Source organism: Bubalus bubalis, chromosome 12 (assembly GCF_019923935.1).
Source record: "Bubalus bubalis isolate 160015118507 breed Murrah chromosome 12, NDDB_SH_1, whole genome shotgun sequence".
NCBI lineage: Eukaryota > Metazoa > Chordata > Mammalia > Artiodactyla > Bovidae > Bubalus > Bubalus bubalis.
The window spans coordinates 19,251,358-19,267,508 of NC_059168.1; the positions used below are offsets into that span (position 1 = coordinate 19,251,358).

The window sequence follows — 16,151 nt, forward strand, 5'->3', positions numbered from 1 at the left end:
CACAGCCCAGGCGTTCTGCTGACTGAAGTGCTTCGGCACCACTGCTGCCGTCTGCCTCCTTCTCCAGTTTCTGAGCACCTCATTTATAGAACTCTCTTCGTAGGTTTTAAAACTCGAGTGCCTTGCCTGTAATAGGTTTGGGCGTTGCTGCAGTGAAGGAGCATGTACCAGGTAAGTGTGGAAGAGATGGGGGGTGTTGTTGGTTGGCTTTCCTAACTCAACTGCAGCCTTACTAGAAGCCTCTCTGTGTCAAGAAGGATGCGGGGAGGCACCATCTATGCTGGGAAGCCTAGGCTGCAGCGTCGGGAAGGTTCTGAGTGGGTGTGTGGGCTGCCAGTCCACTTACAGAAGAGATGTGAAGGCCGTCTCGGCACCCCTTCTCTGGTCCCATTCCATCTCTACTCTCTTGGTCTTCAGGACACAGACAGCACGAGAAGCACAGACTATATCCTAACAGATAGGGAAACTGCCTTCTCCCTTTTTCTTTTCGTTAAGTTAAAATCATCTGGTCCAACTTTCTCATTCCTCTCAGCGGAGAGGGAAACCAGTACCTTTTATTTTTGCTATTGGCATCTCCAAAGGAGAGCTGCACTCCTGAGCTGAGGACACAGAGGTCTCAATAGAGAAGCTTCCCAACTTGACAACGTGGTAGGAAAAAAAAATCCATACCTTACTTTCTACTACTTGTCAATCTACTCCAATCCTAGGGAATTAAGCAACCTGAGTTGGACAACTATGTATAGAAACCACACCTACTGAGAAAAGTAATCAGAATATAGCAGCTTGAGGGAGGAAGACCGGAAGACACATTTTGGAGAAAAAAATTAATAGAAGAAGAAAAGAGTATTTTAATAAAACTATTGCAAGGATTTTTAAGGCAATATAATTGAAGTACAAAGGAGAAGTGTTTTAAAAAAAAAACAAACAAACAAAAAAACACCCAGGATTTATATTAAATGTTCAGTAGAAAGCTAGAAAAAAACAATTATTATTATTAAATACTGGAGAAGGGAAATGGCAACCCACTCCAGTCTTCTTGCCTGGGAAATCCCAAGGACAGAGGAGCCTGGCAAGCTACAGTCCATGGGGTCACAAAAGGGTTGGACATGACTGAGCAACTAAACAACAAATTATTAAATACAAAAATCATTACTTTTTCAATTAGAGGTTCAATTGGAAGATTATCTTGTAACACATAGTGAAAACACAAAAAATTTAAAATAATGAGGACAAAGACAAGAGGCTCAATATGCAAATAAGTACCAGAAACTGAAAAAGAAAAGATAAACTTATATGCAATTTGATGAAATTTCTAAGCTGCAGGGATAGAGGGAAAATGCTAGTAAACCAAAATGTAAGGTTATAAACATATAGACATAGTTCAGATAAGTTCCTTAGCAAAAGAAATAAAAAGCCAGGGGAAAAGACAGCTATGATGTCTATAAGCTCCATTATGTTAGAAATTTATCATCAATACATAAACTGAAGTCTTTTGGGAGTGGAAAATACATGCACAGCATAAAAGAAGAAAATGTATTTATCACTGAAGTTTTATATCTGGATATTCAAAGCCACACTGCAGAAAAACTTCACAGTATTTGTACATCAGTTATTTTGATAATTGGCTTATATGTTATCTTCTACATCTTAAGGAACGTATTTGAAAGCTTTTATAGATAGCTGATAAAAAACTGAGATGTTAATATCTGTGGAAATTTAACTCAGAAAATTAAGCTACTATGAGACTCTCACATGCAACATAAAAAATACCAAAACATTTATGAACAATGGAAAAAAAAGGACTGTGTGCCAGGAATAGTATATCCAACCAAATATCATTCAAATTTGAAGATTAAATAGAGTTCTTTTATTTCAGTTATGCAAGGAATCAAAAAACACACCACTCAACAACCCTTCTCAAGATTATTATTGTTAAAGGAAGTTTTCCTATCAAGTAAAAACAAAGTAAGAACAGAGATCTCACCACAGGAGTTGAGGATACAAAAAAGAAACCACTATTCAATAATAAATCTCTAGTAATTACAGCTGAATACATGTATACAATAATTTGACCATGAAGTATAATTTTTGAGTTAGGATTCTTAACACAGAAGAGACCTTACAGAAAACTGAAGAATGCTACCATACTATTCTTGTGCAGATGAGAACTGAAATAGCAGCTTTGAGGGAATGTATGTGATCTACATTATAATAAAACATCATGACATAGGAATGAATCATGTGAAGCAGTCACTTATAGGAGTGTGGTTTTAAGAAATTAAAGCAAGAGAGGGCTGAGAAAAAAATGAAGACAAAGGAAAGAAAACTAGCACCGACTCTTCAACATAAAAGAAAGCAGCATCTTCTTAGGTAAAATAATTTTATAGTTGTATTCTTTCCTTGCAGACTACTGTAGAAACAGTGTTTAAAAAAAAAAAAAAAAAAAAAAAAACAGCATAGACCCTCTTAAGGGGCAAGATTATTTCATTTGTGCTTTTAGTTCTTTGGGGACATTTGTGCTTTATAGCTGGAAACATTTTCCAAGAAGTCAAAGCAAACTAAGCCTGTAGACTAAGAAGCCTCTGGTGGATTCTGAATCCTTTTCTGATGGCGAAGGAACCCATCTATACACCCACCAACGACAGGCAATAATAGCAATCAAACTTGTCTCTTCTGTCATCATCTGAGTCCCAGTATGAAGCTGGCAAGTTGAAACCTACTGGATACTCGATATTTTTCGGTGCATTAGTGTGAAATGGCAAATCAAGAATCTAGGATATCTTCGCACACATGAAGTTTTTGCCTCTTACTGTATTTAAATCTGTATTTGTATAAAATATTTGAAGAGAAAGAAAAAACGAAATTCAAGGAGTACACTTGAAGACTCAACCCATGACCCTGTGCCTGGGTTAGGGCACTAGAGGGAGAGAGAAAGAAAGGTTATTAAAAGAAATTTGATCAATCTACCAAATGTAAGGAAATACAAAGACGAGGAAACATGTACCAAGGATAATAAATAATAAAAAGAAATGATGCTTCAAGGAATGTATGGAATGGGTCAAATTCCCAGAATAAGACAGACTTTAGGATTAGGTTCAAATACAAAATCCTGTTATACACTCATAAAACAAAATGAAAGAGAAAGACCCTAAGACATTTTCCCTAACAACTCATCAGAATCATTACCATTTTTTAGAAATAAATTTTCCTACAAATAATACTTTCATATTTCATAATAAAAAACTTGATATCCTACCTGGACTTCAGAGGATGTTCCATCCTGTGCCAGGGCCAACAAAATGCTGACACTGGTCTTCAGATGTTGTCCTGAGCCGATACCACCAACATAACGATGCAAACAGCCCAGAGCCAATGAGTGGCCGGTTCTGGACACAACATCTCGAGCTGACTTCAACCTGGAAAAGAGTCATGCTTCAGGGATTGTTTCTTCTCTTTCCCTATGGCAACAAGCTTATGACTCACACAATAAAAGGGATCTATTCTGGAAATCAAAAAAGATTACAATCATGATTACTTCTTTCTCTACTCATTAACAAACGTTAGAGACTTAATTTAAAATGGCTAAAATCACATATTTCACTGAATAAAAGCCTATTTTCATTTCAGAGAAAACATGAAAAAGAAACTACAACTTCAGAGTTTTTAATATTAATTATTCCTCAAAAATACAAGAGCCATTTGAAATATATTTTAACCACTGGTGCTTTCAATAAAAGACAAATAAGACAAAAAGACTATGACATAATCATGCACCAACATAGTTACTGTTAGAGAAGATGAAAATCCCACTAAGAACAAAGCTCCTAAAATAGCAAAGGAACCTAAAAAGCAACTTTGATTACATTTTAAAAACTGTATTCCAAAAAAAAACACCCAAACAAACTGTATTATGACTCTCAATAAATCATCCATAATTAAACTAATAAAAGTGAAATAAAGTCAAGGGATAAAAGGGATAAAAAACCATCCCAAGAATGGCTGCAATCCAAAAGTCTACAAGTAATAAATGCTGGAGAGGGTGTGGAGAAAAGGGAACCCTCTTACACTGTTGGTAGGAATGCAAACTAGTACAGCCACTATGAAGAACAGTGTGGAGATTCCTTAAAAAACTGGAAATAGAACTGCCTTATGATCCAGCAATCCCACTGCTGGGCATACACACTGAGGAAACCAGAAGGGAAAGAGACACGTGTACCCCAATGTTCATCGCAGCACTGTTTATAATAGCCAGGACATGGAAGCAACCTAGATGTCCATCAGCAGATGAATGGATAAGAAAGCTGTGGTACATATACACAATGGAGTATTACTCAGCCATTAAAAAGAATACATTTGAATCAGTTCTAATGAGGTGGATGAAACTGGAGCCTATTATACAGAGTGAAGTAAGCCAGAAAGAAAAACACCAATACAGTATACTAACGCATATATATGGAATTTAGAAAGATGGTAACAATAACCCTGTGTTCGAGACAGCAAAAGAGACACTGATGTATAGAACAGTCTTATGGACTCTGTGGGAGAGGGAGAGGGTGGGAAGATTTGGGAGAATGGCATTGAAACATGTAAAATATCATGTATGAAACGAGTTGCCAGTCCAGGTTCGATGCACGATACTGGATGCTTGGGGCTGGTGCACTGGGACGACCCAGAGGGATGGTATAGGGAGGGAGGAGGGAGGAGGGTTCAGGATGGGGAACACATGTATACCTGTGGTGGATTCATTTTGATGTTTGGCAAAACTAATACAATTATGTAAAGTTTAAAAATAAAATAAAATTAAAAAAAAAAAAAGATAATAATTCCTTTCATTAGGAAAAAAAAAAAAACCCATCCCAAGACTCTGGCTGGTTAGTTTGCCTCTGGCAAAGAAAAATACAAATGCTGTCATGACAGAACAGACATTAGGAAATGCAGTGATGAAAGACGTGAACTAAGTGCATCCAGAGCAGTACTGTTTTTTTTCGACCACACCACATGGCATGTAGGGTCTTCCCTGACCAGAGATTGAACCTGATCCCTCCGCACTGCGATTGTGAAGTCTTAGCCACTGGACTACCAGGGAAATACTTTAGCAATATTTCTAATATATTATATCCTTGGATAAGGGGTCTTTATCTCTCTGTACCTCAGTTTCTCCATCTGTAAAACAAAACATTATCATTACTCCTATATAGCAGTTGTTTTGAGGAATGAAAGAAGAATGAATGACACTGTGCATTCTAAAGCATTATACAGATTAAAAAGCTTCCTTCACATAGTCACTTTTCAAAGTTCATGCCAGTGAGCTAAAATGAAACTTGAGCCAATTTTGTCAGTAATAATTATCTATTCAATAAAGTACATTATCTAAGATATAAGAATATACATTTCCCAGAGGTGTCAAAGTGAGAATGCTGCCTAATAATTATAACACTTCATGGAGATTTTAAGACAAATCCCAGTTTCAGATAAATTAAAATGTGAAAAAAAAATGGGTAACTTCAAATTTATGTAATAATTAACTTTAGATTATAATAAATTATTTGGAAAAGCTAATGAAACTAAGCATTGAGAACACCTGCAAACCATTAACCGGACAGGTATGAATATGAATGAAATGTCCTTGTGTTTCACCAGATTACGTATGAAACAGATACTCTGATAGGTACTGAGACACATAAATTAAAACCCCTGGTAACTAAAGAAAAATTAACCATTCAAGAGTTTTCCAAAGAAATACATTACAATTTTACCTATTAATAACAGAACACAAACCACGAAACAGGTGGTTAAGATTGGTTCTTTTAAAATATCTTTAACAAAAGTTGATTTCAGGATCAATGAGAGACACTTGAAAAAGGTAAAGCTAATCTATCACTAGAAAATAATTGAAGCCATCCTGCAGAAGACTAAGTGTCTGGGAATATTTTGACTGTATTCTGCCCACTTGTATTATCCTTAGTGAGTCAAGTAGTAACACTGGGGCATTATCCTCAACCCACCCAAGTTCCGAAAACACTTCTTTAGAATTACTACTTCACAACCACTGCTTCTCCCAACCTCTCTCTTGTTAATAATCACAATGTAGTTTAGTATAATTAATACTCAAGATATACCATACTTAAGAATGATTAGTTTATATTAATCAAATGTTAATTCCTAACCACTCTTGATTTTCAACTACTCTACTTAAGTACTTGATTAACAACAAACAGTCACTAATAAACTGTATTTATCATCTTAATCACATTTTTTTGGATCTCTGAGGTCACTCTTTTAAATGCCACAAAATTCTTTAAAGCTAATGCTAAATATATCCCGTTTCAGAAATAATTTAAATAATGATAAATTTACTAACCTAGACAGCATATTAAAAAGTAGAGACATTATTTTGCCAACAAAGGTCCATCTAGTCAAGGCTATGGTTTTTCCAGTGGTCATGTATGGATGCGAGAGTTGGACTGGGAAGAAAGCTGAGCGCTGAAGAATTGATGCTTTTGAACTGCGGTTTTGGAGAAGACTCTTGAGAGTCCCTTGGACTGCAAGGAGATCCAACCAGTCCATTCTGAAGGAGATCAGCCCTGGGATTTCTTTGGAAGGAATGATGCTGAAGCTGAAACTCCAGTACTTTGGCCACCTCATGCGAAGAGTTGACTCATTGGAAAAGACTGATGCTGGGGGGGGATTGGGGGCAGGAGGAGAAGGGGACGACAGAGGATGAGAAGGCTGGATGGCATCACCGACTCGATGGACATGAGTTTGAGTGAACTCCGGGAGTTGGTGATGGACAGGGAGGCCTGGTGTGCTGCGATTCATGGGGTCGCAAAGAGTCAGACACGACTGAGCGACTGAACTAAACTGAATGATAAACTTAGTAATAGTTAGAAAAAGAATGGCTTGTTCAAAAAGTGAAATATTAACAGAAAGAACAATGGCAATGGTGGGGTGGGGGGAGCAGAAATGAGAGAAAAGAACTTCAAAGCACCTCTTTAAGAGCAAAGTACACATAATTTAGAGAAACGCTTACTAACAACCCTCTTGATTCCATTATATAACATTCAAGAGCTGAAAAAGAAACCCACACCACATTGAAAGCATGTACCGTGTAGAAAATACATGGTCCAGTTAATAATAATTATGGATTATCTAAATGACATCATTGACTATGAGAGAAAATTACTTGGTGATAAGGAGACTCACTTGTCAAAGCTATATTGGGCCATTCTAGCAATAAAAGTTGCTTCTCCGACCACCTGAGCCATTCTTCCAAGAGCTTCCCCTGCTGCACATCGTAAGATGGGGTTTGGATTGTCCAGGGCCCCCATAACCAGTGTCAGAGCAGATTTACGAACTTCCTCTGGTCCTAAAGTACTTTTGTTTTCAGCGAGGCCCTATGGTTATTTAAAAAAAAAAAAAAGGACTGCAATATTTGTAAATTAACATCTTCACACATTACTCTCTTCAGCCAACTTTCCCATGCATATACTATGCTTAGAATTAACACCTTTTAAATTGACAGCAATCACTTTCCTAAACATGATTTCAGAACATGATACGTAACATAGTTGCAGCTGAATCAGCCCTAAAACCAACAATCCCTAGGAGTGTCTCTACCAAGGAAACATACTTAAAAGTTGTTTTTATGTATAAAGGACACTGTATTATTAAAACAACTGTTATTAACTGACTGAAATTTATCATTAAACTTTAAGGAAGGAAAAAGGCCTGATGAACATGAAACCCTGATACTTTATTATAAAAATGCCAGAGACGATAATTATGTCACAACGAGTATATCCAGTAGATACTTAAAGACAAATGAGGTTAAGAATAATCAGTAAATGAACGTCAGTTGCTCCGATGGTAAAGAATCTGCCTGTAATGCTGGAGACCCAGGTTCGATCCCTGGGTCGGGAAGATTCCTGGAGGAGGGCATGACAACCCACTCCATTATTCATGCCTGGAGAATCCCACGGACAGAGGAGCCTGGTAGGCTACAGTCCACAGGGGTTGCAAAGAGTCAGACATGACTAAGTGACAAAGCATGAATGCTGACAAAGTTTCTCCATCATACTAAAGGTTAATGTCTCTGGTTCTAGTTATGCTTACTGTCCTGGAACTTAAATTTATTTATTTGCTATGCTATGCTATGCTAAGTCACTTCAGTCGTGTCCGACTCTGTGTGACCCCATAGATAGCAGCCACCAGGCTCCCCTGTCCCTGGGATTCTCCAGGCAAGAACACTGGAGTGGGTTGCCATTTCCTTCTCCAATGCATGAAAGTGAAAAGTGAAAGCGAAGTCGCTCAGTCGTGTCCAACTCTTAGCGACCCCACGGATTGCAGCCTACCAGGCTCCTCCATCCATGGGATTTTCCAGGCAAAAGTACTGGAGTGGGGTGCCATTGCCTTCTCCGTAAATTTATTTATTTACTTGAGGCCAAAAATCTTTTAAGTTGTGCTGCCTAGGCAAAGTGTTAACTGCAGCAGAGCCTTTAGTGAGCACACCTATGAGTAAAAGTATACTGTACAGAAACCTTATAGTTGTTTGCTAGCCTTCCAGCCACTGAGGGGAACCATGACCACCCCACTCCTTTTTAAAAAAACTCAGAGGTTGGTAGCTGACAGTCTCTAAAAAGGACGTATACTAATGATTATATAAATGGCACAAATCTTTTTTGCATAACTAATGCTTACATCCCTTTCCCTGAAGTTTACAAAATATGATTTAATTCATGCCCATTTAAACTCTTTACCTGTTGCCCTTTTATTTTAAAACAGTAATATCTTAATATTACCATATTATAGATTAACAACTTAATATTATAGATTATATAATAGTCTTGGTATGCCTGAATTACTATATTAAAGGCATGAGTTAAAATCTCAGTTTAGAACATTTACTATGTTTTTAAAGTAAATACCTTTAGTGCACTAAGTACAGCTGTAAAGATATTAAGCTGCACCGCCTGCTGGCGAACACCTTTGGCTTGTTTAACACATTCAGCAAAGTGATCCAACATCTGTAATCTATAATAGAATAAAGATTACATTAGCAATACTTTTTATTCAAATATGGCTCAAAAAACAGAGATAAGACACACTGTTTAACAAATAATGCCCCATTCTATCTCTTCTCTATTTTCATTCCCTGGTCTACAGTTCCCCCCCTTCTTTGAATTAATAGACAAACATGAAACAACTAACTGGCACAACACAAGAGATTGATATTACGTTTCAATCAGCAGAATAAGGTCATAATCTGAGTCCTCTTCAGTGTGCAACAAAGTAGATGCTCAAGGTTTCCTGAACAGAATAACCATCATTAGCTGTGCATCTCTGTGGAAGATTTTTAGGTTGGAAATTTAAAAATGTTCACACACAGAAGAAAATAGTACTTCATGCCCTGTTTTTGGAAGCTAATTGGGAGTTGTTGTTTTTTAAGATTTAGCTTGGTCACTTTTGTTAAATGTGAAAAATCAGAGGTGAATTGGTTGTTTCATTCTTTCATTTTTTAAAAATGAGACAGTTACCCCTCTTCCCCAAATCACAGCCATTTGAGACTATTCTGATTAAAGAGAATGAGGTCACACCAGATTCTCCTAAAAATAAATGGAGTGGGGCAAAGGAATCTAGGGGAATTTCACTGGAAGGGTTTAAGCTCAATTATAAAAGGCCACAGGTCTCACGTCAAAGCATTCTTCAAAAACCCAATAGGAAGAAACCATCTTTCCTCCAGGAGGTAACCCAGTCAGAGCTTCTTAGAGGACACCTGTTCAGGCTGACATGCACACACCTCTCTGACACTGACCCACATCTCTGGTGAGGAAGCAGGGTACTATCCACATTGCTATCAGGCACCCACCTAAGAAGATGTACATGTGCTCCAACACGGCCATCAAACATCGTGTGCCTATAACTGATCTCAAACCCGCAACTTGAAAAAAAAGGTTTCCCCTTCTATAAAGTATTTATTTCTTTTAATTTGAAAAATATCAAGAAAAAGTTACTACCTAGGAATAACCACTGAACATTTTTACATATATTAAAATCGAAACTGCAACACTTCTTGCCTTTTACATTCTTCATTTAACATTCTATAATGAGCATTTGCTGATATCAAAACATTGTCTCTGTAAAACATACTTCAGCCTATCAACTTTCCATAATGTATTCACTGATTCCTCCATCCCTGAATATTTATGTTATATATTATATTTTTGATAGAATTATCTATTTTTACTTCATCTTGTTTCACAAAAGTGATTTAATAAGGTTAAGATAATCCTGGATTCTAGTTTCAGCTTTCACAACTAGCTGTATGATTTTTGGCAAACCACAAGCTCTCAGACCTAGATTTCTCTAGTTTTAAAACAAGAACATTAAAATAGATGCTTCATAAGATTCTTTCACTTTTAAGTCTTTAACATTCACGTGGCAACCAGATGCTCTTGAAGATATCTGGATAAAGTAAAATTCCATATTTAAAATTCTCCCCTCAAGTTAAAAATTAATCAAGTAACCTACATATGTAAAGACATGCTATCTTTTCTATACAACAATGTTTTTGAGGCACAGTTTTTAAAACCTGAACGATCTGTGAAGATTTTACATTAATTCATTTTTAGTCCTTCTTCTGGGAAAATCACTATAAGTATAAAACACCTAAAAGTTAAGTACAGTGTCTGTGGACATAAAGCATAGCAAACTAAAATGCTCCCATTAAGAAAAGAATCAGTTACTTCAGTGTTCCAAATTCCAGATTTTAACATCTGAAAAATGTTACATTAGGGAGTAGACTTCTCATTCATTTACTATCTCAATAATAAAATCAAAAAACTTGGAAAACTGCTGTCCCTAATTAAAGATACAGGCAAACATACTATGCCTTATAAACTGACAAACAAATTACTACAATGAAAATTTTGTTGTATAAGACCTGGTCCACAATACAATAGTTATTAGATGCCAGAACATGGGCTCAAACCTGAAAAACAGTTTCAAATGATGTGGAGTCTGCATGCAATTTATGTTATTATGTTTGTGAGACTATTGTTTGAACTTTTTTTTTTTTTTGCACCCAGAATATATTTTGAAAACTTTTACATTGATACCAAAGACAGGCAGACACTACAAGAAAATTACAAATACAAATACTGACATAGAAATCTTGAACAAAATATAAGCAAACTACAGCAGAACATTAAAAGGTGTATATACTATGACCAAGTGGGATTTATTCCTGGAATTTGAGAATGGCTCAACAGACAAAAATTAATCAATGTGATATATCACCTTAATAGAATGAAGGAAAAAAACCCCAAATCATCTCAATTGATGCAATAAAAGAATGACAAAATTCCACATCTTTTCATAGTAAAGACTTAATGAATGAGAAATAGAAGGAAACTCATTGGCTGGGAAAATCTACTACTTAAAAATAATTTATATTTAACTATGACTTTATACTAACCGGTGTTTAAAAGAAACATGAGGAAACACTACACCAAAAAGAGCCACGGAAGCGTCAATGACCGAAACTCCAAGGGGAAGAGGCCCAGGCACAGCTTCTCCAGCAGGTATTCGTAAGTAAATGGAGGATGGGTCATGCTCCAGAGCCCCACTCCCAGATGCACTGTTTGGCTGGAGCTGCAAAAAGAGGACATAAAAATCATTCAAAATCTACTGTAGGAAATTCACTTACCAAGTACAGGGCATAAAGAGTAAAACAGAGGAGAGAGAAAAGGTAATAATAAAAGAACAGAATGATTAACTATGGAAATGTTTAAACAGAGAAAGATGTAATTTGGCTATCTAAAAAAGTCACAACAGTTGATATCATTTTTTTTTTAAATCTTGTTCATTCTAAAACATTTTTATAGTACCCACCTTAAAATGTGTAAGCAAAATAACATCAGGAATAACTTAAACCCACAAAAAAAGTTTTTTAAAGTGACCTTTAGAAACTTTTTAAAAAGTACATATGAAATAATGTATTCAGTGGGCAAAAAAGGTTCTAAATCTTCAGTCTACTAAATTTTATTCCTCTCTAATCTGTCACAAAATAAACTAAACTGAAACAGAACACCAACAACCAAAAAGCTACTCAAAACCGATCTTTGCAAAAGCAGCCACAGGATACCTAAATACACAGACTATCAAATAAAGACAACTCACCCAATTCTAACTATTGCTGCTTACCTTTTCTCCTTATTTATCCACCACTAAGAAGATATTTTTAAATGTCTTAAGAAAGATAAATGAAAAGTAAACCTTAGTCTACAATATTTTCTTTTTAAATGACAATGTATACTAGTACCATTGTTTATTAATCAAGCTAGTAATCATTTCAATGTATAGTTTACTACCTGGTCTTCAATTGATTTATGATCAGTTTCCTGAAGCCAGGACCCAAGTAGAACACTATCATCATAGTGGCAGAGGGATCTGAGGAGGGAAGTAGTTGTGTTGGCTGAGTTGTCAGTCAAAGTGAATTCTGCCACCAGTTCTCTAAGAAGTGCATTGAAAGAGCCTAAAAAACAGAACTTCAGATCAGATGAAAAATAATACTTTTTAAGAAGATGACAATCATTACCTACAAAGAGCAGCAATATGTTCAACAGAAGTAAAATAATTAAATCCCCATTTCCTTTTTTTAAAAATCAGTATTAAATGTTTCACTGCTAGTTTTAATACACAATAGTGGCACTTCTTCATTATTGTATTGTGCCTTTTAGTCCAAATTATTTAAATAAACAACTCAAATTCAGGAAAGTTCTTTATTTTAAATATGTTAAATATGATTATTATTTACTATTAATTACTCAATGATGTACAAACACTGAACCAGAGCATATAAAAATTCTCGGGCATGGTTGCACTGGGATATTAACATTTTATATGACATTTAACTTCTGCAAAAGTACATTAATATTCTCCCTCCAGATTCCTAAATTATTGGCTATATCATAACAGTTAAGATAGTCATCAAAAGCATAGACTCTGATTATGAACCAGCTGGGTTTGAATCCAAGCTCTGCTACTACCTCCCAGACCCGTGCAAGCTACACGACCTCTAAGTAGCCAAGATTCTTCACCTTTAAACAAAGCTATATTTTAGCCTCATAAGGTCTGTGGTTAGAGTCAAAGATACCAATACTTATAAAGGGCTTAGGATGGGACCTGGAACACAGCAGTGCTCAACAAGTGTTAGCTACTCTGTATGATGAAAAGGAAAATGGTGGCCTTCCTTTGCATAGTGAGGCAGCGAGGTAGCCAGGGTCAGAACTCTATGATATTGTGAAGAGCTGGAAAGGCATAATGAAGAATTTTTATTAAACATCCACAAATTTTACTTACCTTCATAAGTTTTTGGAGGTAACAATGCCAAGATATCATAAAGCCTTAAACGGACCATGGCAGCACTAGCTTTCAGATGAGCTCCATGGGCTTTAATTACAGAGGGAATGCTAAAATGTCAAAAGTATAATTTGTATCAGCTTATTAGAATAAGCAGTACTTACAAACATTCTTTCCCAGTCAAATCAAAGTGATATCCAGATGATATTCAGACAATATCAATGTACTGTCAAAGTACACTGATAAGTATTATGTTTTTGTTTTAGTTTATTTTCTAACTTTTAATGTTAGTAACAGAAACACTATAAAACACAATTTTATTTCAATCTATACTACTATAATTTTTAAAATCACTTTACATAAAGTTTAGTACATTTTCTATATGACAGTACAGGGAATTACAAAACATGGCAATTTTTAAATATATAAAATTGGATGTTAATGTGTTCTAATTGCCTACTTACTGTGACATCATAGTCATGGCACATTCAATAGGGGTCATCAATTTTCTAATCACATCTTCAGTTAGGAGTTCAGGACAATGTGCAACAAAACTCCTCATTGCTAGATAAAAATTTTAAAAAGACTGATTTCAAACAGCTTTTGTGAAGATGAACAATTTATAAAGTTATATAAAGGCTCCTAAAATTTTTAATTATTACAAAACATCAGGTTCTAAAACAAGGTCAAACCAAAAGAAGAACCAACTGCAACGACAGAGAAAACTCATTAGAAAAGGCTAAGAGTAGACAACAGAAACAGAGGAAGGGAAGATGTCTCTTAAGATTTCCGTGAGCAAGAATTCAGAGGTCTATGACCCCATGTGAATTCAGATGACTGAAAAAGAAAGCTGTTTCAGAAGAGAACCAGGAGTGGACATACTGCCCCAGTGAGCACAAGTATCTTTGTTGGCTTAGTAGTAGAGCTACCATCTCTCAGATATATGGGAACAAAACTGACACTCTGCCCCCGTGTTTATGGTTAAGTGCATATCCATCTCCCACAGTTTGGAAAAAGAAGTACTTTTCATCTTCAAATAAAGTAAAAAAACAAAAAAGGATAGTCATTCAATGTAATTTTAGTTCCCAAATAAAACAAAACTTGAGCCTTTCCTATAAGTTGCTGACTCCCAAACAAAAACAACTTTATTTCACACTTCTTGAAAATTCTGATATCTAAAAAATGTATCAACTTTTGCAGATCTGATAGGAGAAAACAGCCATTTGTATTAAAAGACTAACTGTAAACTCAGTAAACTTGGTAATCCTGAGTTTCTTTTTCCTTTAAATAAGCACTGGGTTTTTTTACATGATGACTCAGTGCTTCTTCAGGTGGAAGACTGCGGGAACTGGGAATTAAAAGGCCTGGATTCTAGCTCCTGTTTGATCACAAACTCTAACCTCCTTTTCAAAGACTTATCTTCATTTTTATTACAAAATTAGTAAACTGGTATAGATTATTTACAAAGTTTTTTTCTAAATGTAAAAGTCTACAAACTCATCATTATATATCAAAATAAAAAACTGAAGCAATGATTTACCTTCACTTCACAAATATTTTAGTAAGAAAATAATACTGTGCAAGCGCAATCCCTTCAGTTCTTACCACATAAAGCTCCAGCACGACCTTCCAATGTTACCTGCCAGGTAAAAGAATCGCCTCGGGCCTTCTCAGCCTCCAATTCCTTTAAAGAACGAGGGAAAACGTTTCGCCACAATAACAACATCTTGGGTAGATGGTAACGAACAACAGACGGTCCTAAACAAGAAAATGGGAATACAAAACCATACTATATATAACACTACATGAGCCCCAAATAAGCTTTAACAATAATTCTTATCTCTATCTTAATCTCTAACATTTTCAAAATGTTTTTTATTCTGTAAGTGAAATATATATCTATTGAAGCACAGTAAAATTTATCTAGAAACTAACAATATTTATAGCATCCAACATAAAATAAATCCACAAAATGTCATCTAAAAGAAATTACTCAAATATATTTAGAATGACAGATTACATTCTATCAACAATAAAGTTATCTGGGGCTGCAGTCCAGGGGGTCGCTAGGAGTTGGACACGACTGAGCGACTTCACTTTCACTTTTCACTTTCATGCATTGGAGGAGGAAATGGCAACCCACTCCAGTGTTCTTGCCTGGACAGAGGAGCCTGGTGGGCTGCTGTCTATGGGGTCGCACTGAGTTGGACATGACTGAAGCGACTTAGCAGCAGCAGCAGCAGGGACATATTTCATGATATCTTTTCTATAAACATATATGTATATAAACATATACACCCGTTCCTAAACACATAACTATAAACATTTACTACTCCATTTTAAGGGCAATGTATATGGTTAATTTTCATGGAGTAGTATATTTAAAAGTAGGAACCTATATTTATACTGCTAGAGAATTCATTTAATATATCACATAACATACTTAACATAATGTTCTGGAAAAAAGTTACCACTTATTATCTTCTTTAGAAAACCAGATCAAGGTTCAATTTTCAAAAGGTAGATGAATCAAGCAGTTAGCAACTTTGTAGTTAGTACACACACATACTTTTTATAGTAGAAGTTGAAAATATGAAGTAAAATGTGGACATACCTTATTACAATGATAACATATTGATACCATATATTATCACAATGATAACAGGTACTTCTGTTCTATGTATAATGCTAAACTTTATCTGCATCTCAGATCTGTCATAACAATTAGGACTGCTGCTGCCGCTGCTGCTAAGTCGCTTCAGTCATGTCCGACTCTGTGCGACCCCATAGAC

The 16,151-nt window shown here is 35.7% G+C and overlaps 1 protein-coding gene across 3 annotated transcripts in view; it reads right to left on the bottom strand.

Moving 5' to 3' along the window:
* HEATR5B (HEAT repeat containing 5B) overlaps positions 1 to 16,151 on the bottom strand; it is a 101,822-nt gene that overhangs the window by 56,664 nt on the left and 29,007 nt on the right. For all 3 annotated transcript variants that reach the window (XM_044925824.2, XM_006056844.4, XM_006056842.4), the window contains 8 exons: positions 14,965 to 15,117; positions 13,824 to 13,923; positions 13,360 to 13,469; positions 12,369 to 12,532; positions 11,474 to 11,649; positions 8,925 to 9,030; positions 7,204 to 7,394; positions 3,257 to 3,416 (listed from right to left, as the gene is read on the bottom strand). In XM_044925824.2, coding sequence (XP_044781759.2) covers positions 3,257 to 3,416; positions 7,204 to 7,394; positions 8,925 to 9,030; positions 11,474 to 11,649; positions 12,369 to 12,532; positions 13,360 to 13,469; positions 13,824 to 13,923; positions 14,965 to 15,117 — 1,160 coding nt within the window. The remainder of the gene's footprint in view (positions 1 to 3,256; positions 3,417 to 7,203; positions 7,395 to 8,924; positions 9,031 to 11,473; positions 11,650 to 12,368; positions 12,533 to 13,359; positions 13,470 to 13,823; positions 13,924 to 14,964; positions 15,118 to 16,151) is intronic.